This window comes from Electrona antarctica (genome assembly GCF_951216825.1).
Source record: "Electrona antarctica genome assembly, chromosome: 18".
NCBI classification, from domain to species: Eukaryota; Metazoa; Chordata; class Actinopteri; order Myctophiformes; family Myctophidae; genus Electrona; species Electrona antarctica.
The window spans coordinates 25,004,134-25,029,787 of record NC_136799.1 but is presented as its reverse complement, the minus strand read 5'-3'; the positions used below and the strand labels follow the sequence as shown (position 1 = coordinate 25,029,787).

The window sequence follows — 25,654 nt, the reverse complement described above, 5'->3', positions numbered from 1 at the left end:
CATATACTGTAGGCTACAACCCCACCAATACTTAACGCACCATTTACAATTTAGATGGACAGTGAAAATATCCTTCAGGAGCAAAGGAACAAAAAACATTGCATGGATGCACCTGGGACGTATCCTCAGTGATGTATCCCAAGGTCATCGGGGTTTCGGGTCTCGCAACATCATACCCCTCACTCAGGTGATCAAGTCCCGACTCACGTACCAGTAGCTACCCACGATCAGTCCCATTAGGGAAAGACCAGGGCCACACCGTCCACCGCTCCCGAACTACTCTGCCGATACTGGGAGGTCCGGCGCATGGAAGGACTAGGCTCTGTCTGGGCCCCTCCTACTGGGCCTGTCCGGGCCCCTCCTACATCTCACCAGGTCCACTCCTGCTCTCACCAGGTGCAGCCAGGACCTGTGAGCAGCACCATGCAGACACTTAATTCAGGAGTGGCAGATTCTTGAGGATCCATTGCGGATTCCGCAATGGTTCCGCAGGCTCCACCAGCAGGGGAACAGTGGTGCTGCAGACTCCGCTTGTGGTTGAATGGCCCTCCTAAAAGCCTTACCGTGGGCTGTTGGGCCTCCTCCTCACGGAAGACAGTGTGAGGCACCAACCCATACTGCTCCCGGGTGCCGTCTACATTCCGGCTCTCAACCATCTCTCGGGTGGTCACCAGACTATACCTGGTTGTCACATAGTCTATTCCTATGAGTCACTATAAATAGAACAACTAAGAACAAAAAATAGACCCCAGATTTACCTCTCGAGCCACACAGGTTTGAAAGACACAACTGAGTACGTAATACTTAACCCATCTTTTAGAATTCAGATGGACATAAGTAGCATGCCAAAGTTTGTGCTATTGCCATTGAGAATGCATTGGGGGTTAAGTTAAATAACTCAGAAACTACAAAACATTTCAAAGTAAAAGGTTCCAGCATGTGTGCCCACAGTAAGTTGAATTATAGAAAGTGTGACTTCAAGGTCCTTTTCTTTACCAACTGCACCATCATACCTTATAGCCTGACTGAGTGAGAGTTCCAGGCGCTTTTATCTTCTTCTTTCTTCAAAGTAAAGTATCAGAGTAAAGACCAGAGTGGGATTTGAACCCACAACATCTGGATCATGTGGACAGCCACTTAACACATTGCACTACCAGGCTGTCTGTGTCCTGTCATGGTTTCTCCTCTGTATTATCTGATTAACATCCACGATAACACTTAAAAGCACTAAAGACACCTTTGATGCACAGCACCATTCAAATGCTCTGTACATGATCCCAAGGCCCCATTTGAAAAGTCACACCAAGAAGAACAACTTACAACCTAAAATCACTGAGAGCTCAGTGGCACCCTTGTTAAGATGACGTCCATGTGAGCCAGAGGTTGTGAGTTCAAATCCAGCTGAGTTCCTCCTACTTTCACTCTGCAGCGTGTTTTGGAGAATAACATCCAGAAGAACACTGGAAAGAGATGGAAAGCTGAGGAGATTCTCAGAGAGCATGGTGGCACTCTGTGATAAGCTGCTGTCTATGTGAGCCAGAGGTCGTGGGTTCAAGTTCAGCCCATGGCCTCAGACGGCATACTATAGCATGCCATTTTTCATCATTTTTGAGGATTTGAAAAAAACATGAAAATCACTCAGAGACCATGGGCTATAGCCCATGGCCTCGGACTGCATACTATAGCATGCCGTTTTTTGAAAAGGATTTGAAAAAAGACGGAAATCACTCCGAGACCATGGGCTATAGCCCATGGTCTCGAACGGCATACTATAGCATGCCGTTTTTCATCATTTTTGAGGATTTAAAAAAAAGACGAAAATTACTCAGAAACTACAAAACATTTCAAAGTAAAAAGTTCCAGCATGTGTTTCCACAGTACGCTGAATTATAAAAAGTGTGAATGGAGTTTCTAGGTGAAAGTGATTTTTTGACGTGCCAATAGCTGCCATTGAGCCCCATTATGAATTTCTGGCTGGCTGCCAGGATCACATCCACCAATGGGGAGGTCAGCTGCATGGATGTATGCAGTGGTGGAAAGTAACTAAGTACTTTTACTTAAGTAATGTACTTTTTTACAATTTTGAGGTATTTGTACTTTACTTGAGTATTTCCAATTTCCATAAAAAAAAGTGTGAATGGAGTTTCTAGGTGAAAGTTTCTAGGTGAAAAATTGAGCCCCATTGTAAATGTCTCAAATTTGAAAGCACTATATTTCTAAAACTATGAAACATTTCAAAGATTCCTTTTCAGGCAAACATGTCTACCGTAAGATGAACCTAAATAGGGTTGAATGGGGTTTCTAGGTGAAAGTATGTAGGACTAGTAATTTGAAAATGTTCTTTAGGAGACTTGAACCATAAACCTTTAGTTCATAAACCCCCTGGCATACCTCTAGAGCCACAGATACATGGAACATTCAGCTGAGAAGGAAATACTTAACCTTTTAGAGATTAGATGTATAGTATAGGCCTACTGTATTTCTACATTGTGCTTTTGATATTCTAACTTAAACTCTATTCTATAATAGTAAAATAGACCAGATTTGCAACTGTACTTGGACCGCTGTTTTCATCTCCTCCAACGTTGATGAGGAATTTTAATTATCCTGAATTTGATTTAAAGTGTTACTTTCATTAGTTTGATGATGGCCGTTTTAGTTTTTCATTGAGGCTTTTGAACCAGTTATTGAGTCACACCAAAATCTGTCAAAACTGTTGCGGTGACCTTGGATTTAAGAAAGCAGAGTCAGTCATGATTTGGGGTGCAATGTCCAGTGTTGGTAAACTCTGCCTTCTTCAATCTAAGTCTACCAGAATGTTTTAGAGGACTTCATGATTCCTTCTGCTGAGGATCTGTATGGAGATACAGGACCTGGCCCCTGCCCATACCGCCAGAAGCACCACAACCTGGTTTGATGCCCATGTCATCACAGTGCTTGACTGGCTAGCCAACTCGCCGGACCTAAACCCTATTGAGAATCTATGGGGTATTGTCAAGAGGAAAATGAGGGGCACCAGACCCAAAAACAAAGAAGAGCTGATAGGAAGCATCAAGGAAACCTGGGCTTCCATAACTCCCGAGGAATGCCACGGCGTATCGAGGCAGTGATGAAGGCAAAGGGATTCCCAGTTCCACCCAAGTATTGAAGATTGACATTTCTGTTTTGAAAGTACCATATTTTGATTGATTAGATGTTTTCATTTCATTTCAACCTTTATTTAGTTATCGGAGAACACACTGAGGGCTGGGACCCTCTTTTTCAGCGGTGCCGAGATTACAACAACAACACATCAATAATGTAGTAAATGTACAATGTACATTGGGGGGGGGGGACAAAGGAAAAACTAAACATAGATGCATAAAATAAATTACCGGTAATAAAAGAACATTTCATTACATAGTGAATCAACATCAATTAAAACAGGTGAGATTTACCAACGTTGATATATCCAATTGAAAGCGACCTAGAGAAGGAAGAGAGCTGTACTTTAGTGAAGTCTGTAAGGTGTTCCAAGTGTGTGGGGCAGAGCACTTGAAAGCAGATTTTCCAGATGTAATGGAGGCATGTATGGTCTCAAGCATCAAATAATCTTAAGAAATCATTTTCCATTATAAAAGAGAGTTTAAATAAGAAGGTGAACTCCCAATTAGAACTTTATAGACAATATAAAAACCAATGTTGGTCTCTCCTTGTCACAAGGGAGGGCCAATTTCTTCCTAATTTCTTAATGTGGCATTCAGATTAAAACATTCATGCTCTGCAAAAACTGAGGAGTAAATGGTGATTTCTTCACAGTATCTGTTTTAGACACAGACATAATAACTGGGTGGGGCATGCATTTCCAACTTGCATCTTTCCAAGTAGGGCAGTGGCCAATGGGCACCACTCTAGTCCTAATATAAATGCACCACGTCTCTGTGTACGTAGTCTACGTACGTGTGTACGTACGTCTGTAATCCACATAACTTTGGAACCGTTCGCCCCGGCGACTTCATTTGACACACGCGTTTCACACCACTACAGGGAGTGCAGTGCCCGGTGTCAAGTCTGTCGGATCGCCGGTGGTCCATAACTAGCACAAAAGCCTTTTCCCGGGCTCTGGACATCTCCATAGGGGAGCTGGCCTGTTCTGACTTCACAATGATGTTCTGACATCGGCATATACTCCATATTTGGGCAACTTGCATCGTTCCAAGTAGGCCAGTGGCCATGGGCACCGCTCTAGTGCATCAAATTAAGGGAAAACATTACATTATCCAAGTGACTCAACATTTGAGAAGCCAAACCTTCACTTCAATAATAGACTAATAGAGTAATGAATTAGATTAGTCACTTCTATGATAAAGTGAGATTTGAGAATTAGTCAGAAATTACCGTGATCATACTACAGCTGACCCATATTTTCATACTGGACCCCGATTGGTCCCTCACTACTTCAGAGGGAGTGAAATCCAATCACAACTGAGCGTTTTTTCTTTTTTGCAATGGCAGATTTGTCTGGTTTCCACTACTGTATATCTCCACCGGTCAATTTAGAATTTCCCTTTAGGCTAGCGGTTAAGATGTTTGGCTTTAGTGTCCCTTCCTGCACAGTCGACCCAGGTTTTTCCAGGGTTACATTAGTACATACAATTATAAAGTTAACCCCATAGACCTGGCAATTTTGGGAAAATCATATTCTATTATTAAGAATTAAAGATCACATCAAATAAGATACAAAATGAACATTTGCCTGGTAAAATAGCAAAGGTTGCCACGCAAAAGGTGGCAGTGTACAGTATGTTGTAGGTAAGCAGTTTGCAGCTTAGTGATATCTGAAGACTGAAGAGCAAGTTGTTATTTTCTTCTAAGATCTAGGAGGCAGTCTCATCTCTACTCTGGCACTGAGGAATCCCACAACTCCCAAAACATGCCCAGGCATGAACAATGTCTGTATTTGTTGAGCACATTTTCAACAGAACACAGGGTCCAAGGGTTGTTGAGTGAACACAAATAAAAATGAAACCGTTTGCGTGCTTACCCACAAATACCAAAACAAGTGCTATCTCCTCTCCTTTCCCTTCCCTTCTCTCTCTCACTCGCCCTCTCTCTCACTCAATACGGCGCACACACACACACACACACACACACACACACACACACACACACACACACACACACACACACACACACACACACACACACACACACACACACACACACACACACACACACACACACACACACACACACACACACACACACACACACACACACACACACACACACACACACACACACGCTTTTGCAATGTGGATCGTACACAAAATATTCATATACAGAGAAAGGAGTGGAGTTTTTGTTGGTTATAAGGCTGTACAGTGTACACCCTTTGGTTCATCATGTTGTTCATGATCCAGCCATCCATAATAATAAGACTACTATTTATATACCGCTTTTCTAGGTACTCAAAGTTGCTTTACAGAAACAAAATAAAAACAACTTTATTAAGAAAACTAGTTCCGAACTAACACTAACCCAAACCCTAACATAACCCTAACCTCACAGTAACCTGCAGCACGGGTGATTTGTAACCCACAGCACGGGTGATTTGTAACCCGCAGCACAGGTCGGACAATAGCATAAACACAAAGCCATTTAGATTCAAAATCAGACCAGGATCTGATGGTCTGATGTTGACACTAATGGGCCTGATGGGTGGACTTAATCCCCTCAAAGGCAATCACACTTTAAGCATTGACCTCCAGTAACCTCACCCCAGGTGACTAGATTAAGCCAGACTAAATCTAAATATAAGATTTAGAAACTTTTAGTGTTTCTAGACTAAATCTTAATTGCCCAGACTCTTCTTCAACAAAGATGGCGAAAGCAAACATTCTTTGTTCTGTACGTATACAATAGTATGGTACAAAACACTGAAGTCCTTCAACCAGAAACCTAACCTCACAGTAGCCCGCAGCACGGGTGATTTGTAACACACAGCACGGGTGATTTGTAACCCGCAGCACAGGTCGGACTAACAGGAGGTCTGATTTACGGGCAGTCCCCGGGAAGGTGTGTAGCTTTAAACGTGGTGAGGATTGGGACAGCTCTGATGTGAGTTGGGAGTGAGTTCCACACAGTGAGGACGCGGCCACAAGCTAAAAGCTTAGTATAAAGTAAACAGTAATTTCAAAACAAAGTAGTGGTAATGCATACTTAAAAAATAGTTTATTAGATAGTTATAATAAAATAGAAAATGTTAGTACTGTACAGGTACATAATGGCACACATGTGACCATTTCAGCAGTCCATCACAACAACACAGGCAAGGTAAAATGCAGACAAGGCACAGAAGATAAAAAAGTGACCAGGATAGTAGATAGGTTAAATACAATCTGTTTTCCAGTGTAGACACTATGCTCATAAAATAACTGCTTATCTGACCACCATCTACTGCTGAAACGAACCTATAGGTATATGTGGCAACAAATTGGGGAATTAATACCATGATTTAGTTGCTCTGTTCAAGGACAGAGATCGTTTTGAAATCTGCAGAAAGTTAATATACCTTAAAGATCATCAGTGTTAATTTATCTCAGAGGGTACACATGTAACTAAATGGATGTTTAAAGGACGACTTCACCACTTTTCAACCTATCTTCATATAAATTGTCCTCACTAATGATAATGATCATGATAAAATAGCACAATGTCTTTCTACTCAGTCTGTGTCTCATAGGAGGGCTGCACCAGTGACCTCATCGATGGGGAATCCAAGCTAATATACTGTAGGCTTTCTATTCCTGAAAAGTTGCAATGCGAAAATGGAAGCCTTCGTTCTCATGATAATAAAAATATAAATATATATATTTTTTAAAATATTCTAAAAAACGATGTCACTGGTGGACGGGTTTCTGAACTGCCCACATCCCTCCTATGAGACACAGACCAAGTAGGAAAAGTGGTGGCAGTCTTTGGCAGTTTACTCATAGTTTGACATGTTTATATTGTAAAATGACTATCAAGTAGCTTAAAACTATTTGTATATAAAGACAACACGGAGTTAAAAAAGATTAAAAAGATTATAAAGGTTGCACACTGTCAAATATTGAACATACTCAACTTATATAAATGCTACAGGTATACACAATATACTCAACACACACATTGGACATTACCACAACATTCATGGAGACGTTTCGTGTGCACACACACTCTGACTCCTGATTTATACTTGGCTGTGTGTTGCTGTCTCACACAAAAAATAACTGTTCTACATCTATATCTCAGCACGACAAGTTGTGAGCTTGTAGATCTGCAATTTTCCGTGTGAGACACAGGTATAGCCTTGATTATTTGAGCCTTGTTACCTGTAAAACTGTTCTGAGGCTATCTTCAGGGATGGAGTATGTCACGATTGAAGGCTAATGGTTATTGTCTTTATGCATCTACAAGTTATCGTAGATTTAGTGGTGCACATAGTCGGTGCGTTGTCATATGGCTGTTCTTAGTTGTAGTAATGTGTTCATGCATTGTAGTTGTAGTGGTTTCCTTGTTGTGAGTCAGGGGCCTGTGGGGTGGGTTTACGCTCCAGGTGTTCATTCTCGGCCGGGTCTTCTCGTGTACAGTGAAGGGGCCGCTGCTTAAAGAAGTCTGAGACATAACGGACCTGAGAGGAGAGGACAGGAGAGGAGTAACAACACCATAGCAGTGACACATGTCATGGTGCTTGATCCCATGGAGGTATAGGGCCAGGTATTTTCGGTTCGGGTGGACCAATTTAAGACTTCTAAAGAATCTAATTTGAATCACATTGAGGGTCCTCAGTCTAAACCAATGTTTCCAGTGGATCGGGACCCATCATACATTATATATATATATATATATATATATATATATATATATATATATATATATATAATTAACTTCGATATAGCATTCTATGTAGTATTTAGCACTAGTATACATGTATGCATAGTTTCATTATATAGATATTCCACTGTTACGTTCTTAGCTTAACGTATGATTCATGATAACTACTTTTGTATGTATATGATATATTGCCATGCCTTTTTGTTCTTGCTTAATGTAAATTGCTCTGGATTAAGAGCGTCTGCTAAATGCCTAAATTGTATATTAAATCAAAATATTTAAAAATAAATGTAATGAAAATCACAACTTTATCAATTCAAAACAATTCGAAAGGATTTGATAAATAAAATGAAAAATCAAATAACCTCCATAGCTGTAGGGGGGGGGCTCACAATTTTCTGTCGTATAAACTCATGTCCTGATGGCTATATCCCATGGCCATGACTGACACAGCCCTGGGTAGGCAACCCAGCCTGGGTTGTGTTCTGAGGAGCACATTCTAGTTTTTATTAGTTTCACTATTCGATTTTTATTATACTATGGCGGTTATGTGTCAGGGGCAAGATTTAACAAGTTCAGAATAAGTATTGTGTAATACACCACAGGCATGTAGAGTTGTAGACATCTTAACACATTGACTGCCAGCATTGTTTCAGTCCGTTTCAGTGAGGAGCCTTATTCAAGGGGCAAAAATTACCCTGGGCCTTAACTGAAGTTAGCTTACGGATAAGCAATCCTATCGTGGGAGGATCGCGGACCACCCGAGGCATGAATTTTGTTTCCTCCTCATGCTTGTTGTGTTGACAAACATTCACAAACACTATTTGTATGCCATTTTAGTTTTTAGTTTTTTATGTACATATCATAATAGTTTCAGTTAGCAGTACATTTTGTTTTCAGTTTTTTTACTTGTTTAACTCGTTTTAAGTATAGTTTTAGATAACTCCAATAACCATTTTTGGCTAAAAGCACAATAAAATGCCTTTACAAGTTACAATATTTGATCTAAATTCATTTGAAATAAATGACTCTAAAACCCCTTTGGGTAAATACAGTATATTTACAACCCTATACTCACAGTGAGCGCAGCGATGAGGGCTCCTTGGAGCATTCCCACCAGCACATCGCTCCAGTGGTGTTTGTAGTCAGACACACGTGTGTATGCAACATACACAGCAAATGCCATCAGGAAGAATTGGATGGTGGGTCTGACCAGCCGTGTCCATTTGCCCTGCATGCGCGCCTGTACATACAGCTAGACATACACAAACATGCACCCATGTTTTGAATACGGCACGATACAAATCAGTGATTTTACCACCTAAACCGTAATTGACTGGGGTCCCTTAGGGCTTTATACTAGGCCAGCTCTTTTCCCCTCTTACATCGCTGAAAATAGCCAACCTACAACCTCGCAATGCGATGCAATGTTGTAGATATGCTATTCTCCCCAAATGCTTGCATTAGAATAGAGATGCTAGGGTTCAAGTGGTTAAAACTAAGTACAAACAAACATAAAAGGGCATTTATTTATTAGACACGACTATTATTAGGACAGGAAACATGGCGTAGAGCTCATTGTCACTAGAGCGTAGAGCTGATATCACTGAATAATATCCATAAGAGCAAAATGTGTTTTAAAATTATGTGACACTTACTGACAGAAAGAGCATGCAGTACATCCCAAATGAGGAGTGACCAGAGTAAAATGATAACCTAGGAAGGAAGGTAGAGATGAGACCACACATTATCTACAGTAACAGTACACGTACAGATCAGTTTCTCCATGCTCTTCATTTATACAGTACTTGAATAACATTGTACTTGCTTGAGTAAAGTTACACACTATTTCTTGTCACAGCATGTACACTAGTCATTTAGTATTTTAATATACATTTTAAGACCATTTGACTCACTTTTACATCACCATACCTAACCCCACACCCACCCTCCCGCCACACACATAGCACCCTGTCCGTCCATCCGTGTGTGTGTGTGTGTGTGTGTGTGTGTGTGTGTGTGTGTGTGTGTGTGTGTGTGTGTGTGTGTGTGTGTGTGTGTGTGTGTCCGTCCGTGAGCAGCTAATCTCCGGCATCGTTGGCCCCGATAAAAACTGTACACACACACACACACACACTCCCTCAATGCCAGAGCAGAACCTCTCGGTTTATTATAGCGCCACCAGCAGGCCTATTTTTGCAAAACACTTTTTTATATTACTCCTACAGATTTTGTCCTAACATCACACAAATCTACACATTATCTCTAGAGTCATATAATCAAGACGGATCTGTCCGATATTACATATTCCATCAACACTGCTGGCCTACAATACCTACCGGACATGGCGGAGACCTGTGGCCTTTTTCTAGTTATTATTGTTATAAAATCCAGCTAAAACTCTAAAGTGCTGTTAATGCTGTCGTTTCTGCTTCTGAATCAATGGAGTGATGAAGTCATACCTGGACTCAGTAACATTGCGGAGGTTGCCGGTGCAGTTGATGTGCAGCGTGTATCCATTGCAAACGCTTGGAGCACACACAGCGAGGAAGTTTGGGCGGGGCCGGCCAATGGTGAACTTAGCCATGTCAGTCAGCGACTGGCTAATGGCGGCTCCAAACAGGAAGGTGCCCACTACCTTGTAGAGCGCTGCGAGGTACCGGTTGAACTTGGAGTTGGAGCGAAGTCGCTTGGTGTACACTAGGTATGCCTCTCCCGATGTGATCTGGAGTGAATTGGAGGCCATACAGTAAGCACCAAAAATGCACATAGGAGTGGTGATAACAGATGCCATTGTTGCAATCCTCCATTTCCCAACACTCAGCACAACATAATTTCCCTAAATAATTTGTCTCTTGTCAGAATAAGGTTCTAACCATTAGAAGCAATGTTTACGGTCTATTACAGTAGGTTTATTTTAGAGGCAATTTTTCCAATTCCAATGACTAATAATTACTTCATAACTTACTTCAGAACACCTGTTCACATCACATTCTTCCGACTAAGAGCTACACACAGTACAAATACAAACGCTTTATAATGTAAATGACGACGCTAGGCTGAGTACACAGTAACTACGGGTTCATCATTACACTATTCTATGGTGTTGGTACTCACAATGAGTATGGAACAGCTAATGGTGACCGCTGCCATTGCCGCATGGGAGATGGTGTCCCTCTTGTATGGGTAGCTGATGCTTTTGTCATCACAGTAGATTCCCCTCTGGTAGGGGCTGAACATCACAGTGAGGATGACTGACGGCAGGCCCGCTGGAGAGAGGGAGGGAGAAGAACAGAACATCAGCGGTTCAACTCAGCCACCACACAGACTCCACATTGACACACAATGAGTCTGTTAGATTTACCTTAAAGTAAACGCAGACACGCAGCAGCAGAAATCGGTACAGCTGGCTAAAGGACTAAAAGATGTCCTCATGAAATGGGTCAACCCAATAACAATAATGTATTTCTTGTTCTGCGAGCACGATGTAATCGAATGTGCTTCTCCAACATTAATTTGCTAGTTAGATAAGTCTGTCTGTCATGCATTAGTCAAACTGGCCCAGTGTCAGCAGAATATTACTGGCACACCCACATAAGGAACAATAATAATTATAAGTGGGGATCTCTGCAGCAGTAGGATGTTCTGTGAACGCCTGTGTGAAACTAAAAGGCACTGCTGTGTAGTTATCGGCCGAGCGCACCAGCTAGCACTAGTCTGCCACTAATGATGAATTGATGTTTGTTATCATTGTAATAGGCAGCAAAGTCTTATGCAAACCTGATAGGCTCTGAGACGGGTGCGTAGGCAGGGCTCAAATTAATGTATTCAGAAAAATGCACAAGTGCAGAGACCCGCACACTGTCTGCACAAGATGCACAATATGAACACTTTTATTAGGCCCTTTCTCAGATAAATTGGAGTAAGGCTAGTGTGGGTAGCTACAGTGGCAGTACTAGTCAGGGCAACAGTTCTATCGCCCCTTAGGAAGGTGTTCAGACTCAGAGCAGTCACACATGTCACGACATGTGCCACTTTACCACGACATAGGGGCTCAGGAAACAGCCAGAGACACTGACAAATCTATTGGTCAACGGAGCAGAAGGTCTTATTGCACCCAACACCACAGAGAGGGTTGGCCTCTAGAACCCCCCCCCCCCCAAAGAGGAAGCTCCTGTCACCATGGATACACTGCTGGGCAGAACAGCCTTGACCTATGACCTTGGAGCAGCATTTACAGAGTCAAGGGCCTGGGAGCCAACAACTTGACCGGACGGATGTACAGCCCTCAATGTAAAGGTGTCCATCCATGCACACACAAATAATGTAGTGTAGACAGACACACATTACAAAATTAGCTGAATGAGCTCTCTTTTTCTTCTCAATGTACACATACAGTGTGCATGCATGTCCCACCAACCACACATGTATCATATATATATATATATATATATATATATATATATATATATATATATATATATACATACACACACACACACACACACATACACACACATATACAAGCTGTAAGGGTTCGGATATATTTATAGTGTCATCATGTGAAATTCCCTCAAACTGATCTCTCACGGAAGAGGTTCTGTTATTTCTAATTCCTCCACCCCCATCTTCTTCACATGTTTGTGAGGAGAAAGACAAATAGAGGAGGATAGGGAGAGGGCGGGTGGGAGGGTCAGGCAGGGAAAGAGGATAACTTTAGAATACTTGCATAACCCTAGTTCTCCGATTAGCATGAGTGAGTGGCGCAGAGGGAGCCCAGACAAAAGCTTAGGTCCAGACTGGCACAGTGGCACCAGACGAACATAAAACTGTCTCTTAAATCTGAACAGGACAATAGCCTAGCTCTACTAGCTTGATGTCAGGAACTTTCTACACTGAAGCCTTTAAATTGCTTTCCTGTTTTTAAGAACTATTTGCGGTACTGCTGTCAGTTAATGAGCTTGACATTGGAGTGTGAGATGTGTATTTTTCGGTCAGATTGTGAGTCGTGGATTTGCCACAGTGAAACTCTCAGATTGTTTCCTTCCTCAAAGAGACATGCCACCTGCTGTGACCACGCACAGTCCCATTAAGTCTGAGCTCATTGTTGAACCATTATGCCTCCCCACTTCCCCTCCTCCCTCTGGCCGTGGCTCAGTGTTAGTCCTCTCCACTGACATTAAAAAGTGGAAGAGGCAGAAATCCTGCCAATACTAAATTGTGGTTTCGAGTTTCAACCGCAAGCAAATCACTGAACACACAGATGCTTTTCTCTAGGGATTACACAGGATATAGTTCTCACCCATAATAGGAGGCCTAACATAGAGTTGCGTTTCTCACGGAGGCCCAAAGGCCTTCCAGACGGCCCAGAGCAATGAAAAACTATTTCATTTCTCCAATGTTTCATTCATTAGAAGGAAATTAAAAAAAAAGATAGTCTCAGACAGGACCCCTGCTAGACCAAGTCTTATTTAATGGCAATGTGCGGCCGAAAGTAAATATATTAGATGATGTTCCATAGCATCAATAAAAATGGCAACAACATCAATAAAAATGCCATCATGTAGATATTTAAAGTGGCATAACTTGATGTGCATAAGTGGCACGCGTGTCATTTGGGCTTTGTGTCAGTCAGGGCATTACGCGTTATGTTTTGGCTAAAATGTTAAAGCTCTATATTGTTAAAGTGATTTATAGTGTTGTGTTATAGTGTATACTGTGAAAATAAGACAATTTCAGTCCATCAAGAGAGTACACATGTATCAGCTTAAATGTATAGGGTTACACTGGTCCAACTTTGTCTGCTCATCGTCTCCACCAGGCCGACAGGCTTGGCAAAGACTATGTTTTGCATCCTGTACGTCTGTCCTTCCGTCATTCTGTCAGCTAATCTCCTGCAAAACTTTACTCCCACAAATGTTGTCAATCGGTACACATCTCTATAGTCCAGTAATCAAGACAGATCCGGCCTGTTTTTGAGGGGCACTAGCCCATCCTATGTCCAGCTTTTAGTGTGCGTGTAAACACAAACTTTGTCCTACATAAACATGAAATGCCATTGATAATGTTTTGGCCAGTTCAGTGTGTTTGTGTAAACAAACATTGAAGACGAGGACGCAAATTGTGATTGGCCACAATGAGATCATGTATGATGACATATGATGATAAGAGCGCCCCTCACGTCACACGGGTGTGATTTTTCATATTCCATCCTGGTTTGTGAATTCCGAACATTGCTGGCCCAATAACTTGCCTGACTGGCGGAGACCTGTGCTCCGAGGAGCACTTTTCCTAGTTTATTTGTTTGATTCCCTTCTTTATTCTGTATCCGTTATGAGTTCGCTCTGCTGCTTGGATAAAATTGGCATCACAAACCGAAAATGCACAACCAATGTGAAACCAGCCCATGTCTCTGGTCACTGTGTTCAGCCACGGTCTCCCTCCCAGCAGGTCAACCAGCCCATGTCTCTGGTCACTGTGTTCAGCCACGGTCTCCCTCCCAGCAGGTCAACCAGCCCATGTCTCTGGTCACTGTGTTCAGCCACGGTCTCCCTCCCAGCAGGTCAACCAGCCCATGTCTCTGGTCACTGTGTTCAGCCACAGTCTCCCTCCCAGCAGGTCAACCAGCCCATGTCTCTGGTCACTGTGTTCAGCCACAGTCTCCCTCCCAGCAGGTCAACCAGCCCATGTCTCTGGTCATTGTGTTCAGCCACGGTCTCCCTCCCAGCAGGTCAACCAGCCCATGTCTCTGGTCACTGTGTTCAGCCACGGTCTCCCTCCCAGCAGGTCAACCAGCCCATGTCTCTGCCTGGTCACTGTGTTCAGCCACGGTCTCCCTCCCAGCCAGCCCATGTCTCTGGTCACTGTGTTCAGCCACGGTCTCCCTCCCAGCAGGTCAACCAGCCCATGTCTCTGGTCACTGTGTTCAGCCACGGTCTCCCTCCCAGCAGGTCAACCAGCCCATGTCTCTGCCTGGTCACTGTGTTCAGCCACGGTCTCCCTCCCAGCAGGTCAACCAGCCCATGTCTCTGGTCACTGTGTTCAGCCACGGTCTTCCTCCCAGCAGGTCAACCAGCCCATGTCTCTGGTCACTGTGTTCACCCACGGTCTCCCTACCATGTCTCTGGTCACTGTGTTCAGCCACGGTCTCCCTCCCAGCAGGTCAACCAGCCCATGTCTCTGGTCACTGTGTTCAGCCACGGTCTCCCTCCCAGCAGGTCAACCAGCCCATGTCTCTGGTCACTGTGTTCAGCCACGGTCTCCCTCCCAGCAGGTCAACCAGCCCATGTCTCTGGTCACTGTGTTCAGCCACAGTCTCCCTCCCAGCAGGTCAACCAGCCCATGTCTCTGGTCACTGTGTTCAGCCACGGTCTCCCTCCCAGCAGGTCAACCAGCCCATGTCTCTGGTCACTGTGTTCAGCCACGGTCTCCCTCCCAGCAGGTCAACCAGCCCATGTCTCTGGTCACTGTGTTCAGCCACGGTCTCCCTCCCAGCAGGTCAACCAGCCCATGTCTCTGCCTGGTCACTGTGTTCAGCCACGGTCTCCCTCCCAGCAGGTCAACCAGCCCATGTCTCTGGTCACTGTGTTCAGCCACGGTCTCCCTCCCAGCAGGTCAACCAGCCCATGTCTCTGGTCACTGTGTTCAGCCACGGTCTCCCTCCCAGCAGGTCAACCAGCCCATGTCTCTGGTCACTGTGTTCAGCCACGGTCTCCCTCCCAGCAGGTCAACCAGCCCATGTCTCTGGTCACTGTGTTCAGCCACGGTCTCCATCCCAGCAGGTCAACCAGCCCATGTCTCTGGTCACTGTGTTCAGCCACGGTCTCCCTCCCAGCAGGTCAACCAGCCCATGTCTCTGGTCACTGTGTTCAGCCACGGTCTCCCTCCCAGCAGGTCAAGCATGCACTGGGCTCTTCTTTCAAGTTGGACCAATTAGTGTTTGTTCTGCAGGGTGCAAGGATAACATTTAGATAAGAGATGGCTTGTTTGACACAGGTCCCTGGTGGTAGGGATGTGGGCGGACCGAGGCAGGCCTTGACGCTTTGACACGGTACACACATACACAGATGTGCATGAATAACACACGTCCGTGCATGGACAAACGCATACGCACGCTGCCACGCACACCATTACCATGTACAGTGTGTGTGTGCGCGCGTGATTCCACAGCAGGACCTGCACGGAAGTCAATTCCACTTTCATAGTGTCCACGCTCCAGTGCCATCTCTTTTGGTGTACTCTCTGGGGGCTCTGGGGGCAGAGCCCATAGATATGGTAGTTCCCATTATCTTAGTGGAGCAGCCTGTTTTTATGGGCTGTATTATTCCAGAGTGCATGGTATGTTTTTATAATCCACCAGCCCCCCCCCACCCCAGAGACTGGGCTGAGCTGGTAGAGATGGAGAAATGCCAGGAGACAGATCAAAGAAAATGAACACAAGTAACGATAGAGCTCCTCACAGATAACCAGCATTCTCTCAGATGGAACACTTGTAGAGGCGCACGCACACACACTCTCACTCACTGGAAACAAAAAAGACAGGATGGCCAGAGAACAGATAAAGGAAGCGGAGAACTTATTATTTTACACTTTCACAATCGTGTCTGGCAGTGGCAGCAGCATTGGGTCCGATGAGAGTCCATGAGAAAATAAACAAGTGGAATTTGGGATAGGACAAAAGTACAACTTCCCCATGACCTCCGACTTGACAGGAAGTGGAACAGTTCCTGAAGTGTTTGAGATAAGACATGTGTTGGCCCAAATCACCACAGTCATAAAGCTGCCACATCCAAGAGACGGAAACAACAGCAAATGACTGTGACCCTCTCTGATCACAGCCACCCATCGCCAAGGCTGAGACCCTTTGGGAAAAAGACTATTTATACAGTAAACGGACTGCATATAGCGCCTTTCTCCAAAGCGTTTTACAATATATTTCATATTTAGCCACACGCCGATGGTAAACTTGGAAACCGTGGAAGGCACCAACCTACTCATCAGGAGCTGATGTCTTTTTCATGGACACTTCGACACACAGCCAGGAGGAGTCAGGGATTGAACCTTCCAATTCAGAGACCTCCTGAGCCACTGCCATACCAGTGGGTCTTGATCGTCTTGATCAAGGGCTCAACATGCAGCCAGGTGGTTCCTCAAACTTCATTTTAAAGGGATAGTTCACAATTTTTTAACTTAAGTTGTATGAAATACTTGCCATTAATATAGTGGTTGTGGTTGCAACTGTATTAATTGATTGCCCAAGTCCCGTGGTGGGAGTTCTGCTCTGGTTTTGGTGAATATTAGGTTTTCTCTGGTGACAAGCTGGATGCTGCACAATGGCAGCCCCTCAGTCAAATCATAAGTCACAAATTCTAAAGATTTCTAAAACCATTGGTTTCTCATTTCCAAGTGAACACCATTTGATCAAGGTTTAGCAGCTTGGTTGGAAGATAGCCCATTTTTTATGTGAACGTTTCTTTTTCTTTTTCCTGGCCACTCTGTGGAGAAAGGAAAAAGAACAGTGTAATTCTGCATTCCTTGGGTATTTCTTTTCCATGAAGTGAACTCCAATAAGACTTGAAAGCCACGAATAAGTGAAAAAGGGGAGATAACAGAAATTGTCCTCAGATCTAAATGGTTAAGACTCAAGAGAATGATGCTCCCTATTGTCCCCTGACAGAATTATGTAAGCTGTACTGCCTCAAACACCATAGTTGTAGTTGTTGAGCAAATGGTACTTTTCTCTCTCTATATATCTCTCACTCCCTCCATCTCTTTTCACACAGGAATGTAAGGGAGCAAGTCAACAACACTTCCCACTTCACACTGACACATACTTGGCAGAAATGGCCTGTGTGCGTGCGTGCGTGCGTGCGTGTGTGTGACGTGACTGCATGTACACTTCTGCACACATTTTGTCAATAAAAGAGTTGGAGAGCAGCATCTCAAACATGTCAGCAAAATGTTACAAATAGCACATAAATAACAGTCCCCTGGGACAAAGTGGAGCAGCTGGTGACATTGATACCTCATTGTGTCCCCACGTCCCTTGACTTGGTGTCCCCGGCCAGCTGTGGTGCAACAACAGTATATACAAGTGTTGAGACATCGCAAAGGCATAATCTCATGTTGTTGCTGCTGTGATTCACATGACGTGGCTGGATGCAGTAAATCAGCAGGCTTTTTACACAGTAAAATCACAAGCAGTGGTGGACTGTAACTAAATTTACATGAGTATTGTACTTTTATTTTTAGTTTGCAAGCTCATGAGTTTCAAAGAGAAATATTTTACTCCACTAAATAACATTTCTAGTCTCTTGAGACCCAAATGTTCAAATATATTATAAGCCCTATTTCAAATATAGTGAAAATAGCCGATCTACAAGCTCACAGCTTTCGTATTTACTTGTGTTGGTTTAACCGCTTTTAGCTGGCACACCCGTTTCCATTTCCATGTCATTACAGGCAAATATTTAAATAATTAAAAAATACTTTTCAAATGGTTACGTCTGAGTGTAAAATGGACCAAAATGGGCTTTTAAGTTACCCAGTTGATAAGGTTGTTGATTTTCAGATTCTTCACTACTCTTACTGTAATCAATAAGAGTGATTAAAACGCTTAAAATATAACATAGGGATAGGATAAAAAATAATGCATGCCTGCCTAGAATGGAAGGTATGTGTACAGAAGATGCCTTTTAGGCCAGTTAGAGTTCACTTCAATAATTATGGATATCAGAGCCTTTGAGAGAGAGCGAGAGAGAGAGAATATAAACTGGGTCATCATATCAGCCTCAATACGTACATATTCTGTATCTGCCTTAAAAATGACATTGACCTGTTAACACTTGCAAATCTGACTCGGGTGAGGATGATGTAAATCAGTGGCGTATCTACAATAAGGAGAGGACAGGCGGACGCCTGACACCTGTCCAAATCCATTTCTGCCTGGCCAAAACCAAGGACAAAAACAAGACCTGAGAACTATTAGTGGACAGCGGATTGGCCGTTGCGCGACCTTCAATCACCTATTGGAATGCAAATGCATGCCTTTCAGCCTTTGTATCCTACTGTCTGGCAGGTATATCTCTTTGAAAACTGTTTGTGCACGGGGGGGGAATTAAAACATCTTGCCTGCCCAAAATGTAATTCCTGGAAACGCCACTGATGTAAATGACTTTGGAGCCATTGACTCTGGACCATGCTCTTGTGTCATAAGCCCCACCCCACAGAATATGGCATAAGCACAAAATGGCTGCCATGTGATCATCGTCAACTGAAACGGTGTCATCGTCAAACTAAAAGATGGAAAAGGAATGGATACAGATGAATTTAGCAAGCCCGAAACAAAAAGCAGCAACAGCTGTTGTCTGAGAGATTGCAGCTCTTTAATGTGTCATAACACACGGGTAAAGGCCAACGGTTGAACTCGGTAAACAAGTGGAAACAGTTAATTACCCTATAAGGCAAGACCAGCCCTATGGGAATCACAGAGACTTGAACAGAGCACATTGTGTTTGTTTGCGTTGGTCTTTCTGAGGCTAGCGTTGGTCTGCCCTGCATATGGTGTGTGTGTGTGCCTGCCTGCAACGCGTCCTTCCTTTGTGTCAAAAGTCTATAAACTACTTTATGAGCAAGGGTGTAAACATGTTTCTGCGTGCGTATATGCGTCCGTCCTTTGTAACAAAAGTCTAAACGTTATGTACAATTGTGAAAACGTGCGTGAGTGTGCGTCTGTGTGTGTAAACATTGTTGCCTGCATTGATAACAAAGATGACAGGCGAGTGAGAGGAGGAGAGTGTGGAGAAGAGTGAGAAAAGAGACGAGAGAAATAATGTCAGAGAAAAAATATATGAAGTGTGAGAAACAGACACCTGGCCAAAGGAGACGGTTTGTGGGAAGAATGAGAGAAAAGGTGAGTCAGCACTGCAGCTAGGAAGCGAGATGGCAGTGACATAAATATATTCACATCGCGGGTGATGATGAATGAGAGAGAGATGGATAGAGAGCAGGGTAAAGTATTGCAATCCAAGTCAAGTGAGATTTGTGTTTAGTCATTGTATATTTAGTATTAATGCGACTGCAGGTCGCATTTACTATGAAAACATACATTTTCCGTCAGTCAGTCCATCCGTCCGTCACCCCACACCATATATGGTCATGCCTTGTGACATCATCAGGGATGGAGATCCCTGATGTCATCAATATTAAGCCCATACATGGGAATGTCCATATATGGAGATCGCTGATGTCATCAATATTGGCCAGCAACTCTACCTCCGACGTCAAACCCTTAGATCTCCATATATGGAGCTGACCTGTTCTGACATTTCATATGTTGATCCTTCCCCATCTATCCTTCCTCTTCGATGTCTCCCTAGACCAATACCTGTCTATTCAAGCTCTAGACGGGCCCGCCCCAAAGTTATTAGTGCAGCTGCCTGTCCCCGGCAGCCAGCGAAAACTAGAGTTACCCTACCTGGGCCCTCATCAAACCCTGTAAACTCAAGACACTGCCCCCGCTGCCACCCTTAGATCTCCATATATGGAGCTGACCTGTTGACATTCCATATGTTGATCTGACCTCATTAAGCCCTGTACAACCAAGACACGCTCCATATATGGCCAGTACAGAATTCATTCCATATGTTGATCTGACCCCCCATGCCAAAGCGCCAGCGCTCACCCAGGTGGATGTGTGCACCCGACCTTGCCCTCGCTTCTTGTCCTCAGGGTGTCTTACTGGTGGTTAAAACATTGAGAGCTTCTGGTCTGCTGTCTGCACTGCAGACAGTGCCTGCTGTGTTGCCTGCCAAGCACAGAGACTGTCCGAGTCTGTCTCTCTCTTTTGGGAGGCTGGGTACCCCAAAATTAAGCCAAAATAACCCGGATTTTCTTCGGCCACACGAAATAGAGTGTAGACGTACACTGATAGAGAAAATAGTATTATATGGGGACAGAGTTACATAAAGGGCAGAGCAGTGGGGGACAAGAGTACAGCAAAAAAAAAGACAAAAGAGAATGACAGTGTCATAGGGAGGGAGGGGATTGGAATAAAAGAATGAGTATGCTCCAGAGATCAGTTACAATTTGGAAGCTCAGCACATTCCATCCATATCAATCTGCTGCCACAGTGAGGAAACCCAGAAAACAACACACACACACACACACACACACACACACACACACACACACACACACACACACACACACACACACACACACACACACACACACACACACACACACACACACACACACACACACACACACACACACACACACACACACACACACACACACACACACACACACACACACACACACACACACACACACACACACACACACACACACACACACACACACACCCCAATTCCGGCGTGTTATTATAGGTGAAAAGAAAAAAGTAACAAAAACATAAAAAAGTTAACTGAAATGACGGGACGTGTGTAATCCTGTACAATGTCTGACTCACGTTTTATTTTCTCTAGTCATAGTTATATGTACCAATCAAACAAGAAGTGACATCACAATATGACTGAGGGGATCAAATTAAAACCAATTACAAAAACATTTTTGGGAACTTAAATCTTTAGTTCATAAAACAATTTTCTGTGTGGAGTTTCTTCACATGGGTTTCCTTGAGTCATGTGCTCCAGTTTCCTGCTTACGGAACGTTGATTGGGTCATAATCATCTTGATTTACCCCGCCGTTATGGCTTTTTTCTTTTATTAAGATATGTGCTAGGGATATTGAGACAAATTATGACCCAGGCGGGTTTACCATACATACTACACTGAAAGGCTTTCGTGTTAGGGACATACAGCATTATACCAGCGATTCTCAAAGCCATGAGGATATTGGCAAAAAAAAAATGATTTTATTGACAATATAACATTAATATAAAAGTAATAATGTAAATACTACTAATAAAACAATACTACTAGGCACTGCTCAGTGTCTACACAGCGCCCACTGCTCATAAATGTCAGTATTGCTCAGCTCTTATGGTTTTATGTGATGTGTACAGTATATTCTCATTGTAAATTAGCTCAATCGATTTTTTTATTTTTTAGGTAAACAAGACTGAATGAACAGACAAATACAGAGGATACGTTTCAATAATTTCACCCTGGATCCCACAGAGATTGGGACTTTGGGTATTCATGTCCACATGAACTATTTGTATGTGCGGAAGTGGACGAATGCAAACATGTGCATGCGTGCCCACACACAGTTACGGTAGAGGTTAAAAGGAAAGGGTATCCATTATCATTCCTCCCTGTCACTCACCAGATGGCTCCACAACTGATGTGCATGCACACCAGACGCACACAGAAAAATGGTACCTCCTTTCTGGGAGACCTTCCACAGTTTTCTAAACACAGGTAGGCTACTGTATAGAATCTGTCTTTCTCACAATTCAAGTTGGTGAGAATGTTATGTTATACCAACCTGCATTAATTATAACTAAGCACACTAAATGCCAAATAATAGCTGCTCACTTCAAAAAATGTGATAGATAGATAGGCTAATAATTTGCACTTAATTTGCACTTGTTCATTTGCTTTTTTGTCCTGAACTCTACTTCATATGTAGAAGAGCAAATCGGCTATTTTGGCCAGAATGAGATGATGTATGATGATAAGAGCGCCCCTCACTTCACACAGGTGTGATTTTTTTAAATCCTTACCACCTCTACTATCACTCACATTGTGTGGATAGAAGGTACAAGATGCATAAAGACTTTGTCCATCCCAAAGCAAGTCCTAAACATGCAGTTTTTCAACTCCTGGGCAAGTTAGAACAGATCAGTAATGACAATACGACACACGCACACACAAAAAGAGGTCACGAGAACAATGCAAAAGAGGCCATGAGGACAATGCCTGGACTTTGGTTTATATCCTACCTTGCTAGTTGCTGTAGCCTACGACTTCCTTTGACCAAATACATAACCGCCAGATATATGAAATGAAATGAAATGAAATGAAATGAAATCTATATTTACCCAGGGTATCTGGGCTAAGCTCAAGAACTTGTTTCCAGCCAGGCCCTGCTCATAGAACACATTTCATCGTAGTGGTTGATGCCTTGTTCAAGGGCATTTCAGCGGTGGTAATTTTAACGTGTCGGACGGCTGGTTCGAACTGGGAACCTTCCGGTATCTAGACCGCGCCGCTATCCGTTCGGCCACCGCTGCCACAAAGACCAGACAGGATCCGACAGAGATAGGCACTTAATTTAGGCTAAGGCTACTGTAAAGTTCCTCATACAACTCAGTTGTTCACAAAATACTTTAGCAATGTATGATGAACGCTTTTTCATATTGCCAAATAACTTTCAATAAAAAAGATGCGTCATCTGGCTGAACTGTATCTTCTTCACTTCTGCACCTTGATGACATAAGCATAACTCAGTCACAAATCATTACTAATGATGATCAATAACATTCTTACCACAGCTCTGGGTGTGAACGGGTGAACACATGTCACTCACTCGATTTGGTTGTTGGGAAAGACGGCCTGTTTTAACAAGACATGAGCAACGCAGCTGACTGACACCCACATTGAGCCAATATGTTACTACTAGGGCTAATCACTGCCACGTTTAACTATCATAATATGAATGATATATTATGTGTGGGTCCCATAGCAAAGCAGTAGCGGTGGTTCTTTTCCACGTGGAAAGCCCAAGCATTATCTATTATTGCCAGGTGCAGGAGGTGGCTTGAGTCACTTTTGGAAAGCTTGCAAGTTGCAACCACAGTTAGTATAGCTAATAAGCAACAGCACTGCCATACGGTAGGCTAAATAGTCTGTCTACAAGGAATTTGCAGTTTGTAAGTTTCCTAGATTGACGTTGCCTTTACAAAATACATAGCATCCTAATGTCTAATAATTTGTAAGCATGATCACGCATGTTGGTAAAGCGATAATAGCGAGATGACACGCATGAAATCACATCTCAGCCATGTTGATGATAGCAGGAGAAAAGGGTGGCTTCACTTACCAACGAGGACACAAAGGACATCCACTACAATCAACATATTCTTCTTTCCCTGCTCTGTCATGGTTCATGTGTTGCCGTTTTCACTTTCATAAATAAATCGCAATTAAAAAAGGAGCTGCAGTCGCCTACATAACAAACCAAATTTGAACGAGGTGGAAAAGAAATAAAAAGTCAGAGTAACCCGATTTGCTCGTTCTTCCGGCTCCACTCCTCTACCTGTTGTCTACCTACTGTTTACTATTCTTATAGGTGAGCAGTAGAGGACGCGCTTCCCTCACAGCAGCGGCGACCTGCTTCACGCACAGAAATGTGGTGGTGGTATGTGGTGGTGGTTCAGACATGGGCCGTGGCGTGTTGTCCGTGTCCGCACATTTTACTCTCCCCCACCCACGTTTGACAGATCCTTTAAGCTTCCAGAGAGAGATCCCTCCTACTACTTGTCAGAGATTAGGTAAACCAAGTCGAAAAGAAGAAGAGTTGTCTCCTGCGAGGTATTAGTTCATTGGATGAGGGATGACAAAGTCTGGTTCCTTCCAACTTCCAAGCTTTCCAACATAAAGTAGTAGGCTATGTGCCAAACACAACAATCAATCGTTTGATTGATTTCAATCTTTGACAAAATGCTAAATACAAATTGACAAATTGCATAAACACATATGCAACTGTCTGACTCTGTAGGCCTATATTCGTAGAAGTAGGACATCAGTCAAATTCAGAGGTTTTGTGTTCCTTTGTGTGTGTGTGTGTGTGTGTGTGTGTGGGGGGGGGGGGGGGTCGAGGGGGTGTTGGCAGAGAGAATTATGATTGAATAAAATCAATGGCGAATTGATTGATTGAAAAGCAGAATAGGTGAGTTAAAATAACTGCTAAAGGATAAAAGCAGAAAAAGCACTAAGACTTGTTTACATCAGGGTCCTCCATTTTCAATTAATCTAATATTTAGACTAGCCTTCATTGAATATTGTAGCCTATAGGCCTACAATCAGTAAAGTCAAAACAGTCCACTTTAATGGACTGTTTTGAAAGATGACACATTATCATCTAAATATATATCATCTAAAAATATAAATTAAGCCCTTATGACATGTGTGTTTAATGCATAAGACTACGAGACTGCAGCTTCCACTGATAATAATTTAACAAGCACATGAGGAAGGTTTTGTGGTTCTCCCGGTTTCAGGTAAATAATCCTGCCTTTGCCTTCCTCTTGTACCCCCACTTTACTCACTCCCTCCCTGCCATCTCTTTGAGCTACAACTACACTCACGCTACACTACACGCTTTTTTCATCCAAAACTCTTCGCCAAAGCCAATATAGTACACCAAAACTCTTTGCCAAATATAGCCAATCTACCATCTCACAACGCGTTACAATGTGTGATCTGATCTCGTAGATCGTCTTTATCTTATTTTTTTGCAAATGTGTCCAGAATAGACATGCTGGGGTAAGTGGGGTTCAAGTGTAGATTGTTGATCCCTTGGTTGTACGGCTGCAACAGCCTGTAAATAAGCTAAGAGAAACTCAACGGCTGTCCCGTTTGTGAAACAAGCTTCTAAATTATCTGAAACCCTTTACTAATGACAAGATGCACAAAAAACGAATATCACCCACTTATTTTTACTTGTAAAACTGTGATGTTAAAACAAAGTTGATTCTGATTCTGAAAAACAATCAAACAAACAAAAAAAGCAAATAATGTATAAATGATAATGTATAAAATACAGTAATGCATGCCTGTTATATCTGCATTATGCTTCTTATCTACATTTCAACATGCAGAATTT

At 43.1% G+C, this 25,654-nt stretch overlaps 1 protein-coding gene across 1 annotated transcript; it reads right to left on the bottom strand.

Moving 5' to 3' along the window:
• Positions 1-6,196: 6,196 nt before the first annotated feature.
• LOC306942260 (phospholipid phosphatase 2-like) lies at positions 6,197-24,229 on the bottom strand. The gene is made up of 6 exons (XM_079528062.1): positions 23,870-24,229; positions 10,975-11,126; positions 10,320-10,582; positions 9,516-9,573; positions 8,936-9,112; positions 6,197-7,654 (listed from the first exon to the last, which is right to left on the bottom strand). The coding sequence occupies exons 1-6, from the start codon at positions 23,928-23,930 to the stop codon at positions 7,511-7,513; spliced, it is 855 nt and encodes a 284-aa protein (XP_079384188.1). The 5' UTR covers positions 23,931-24,229; the 3' UTR covers positions 6,197-7,510.
• Positions 24,230-25,654: the final 1,425 nt, after the last annotated feature.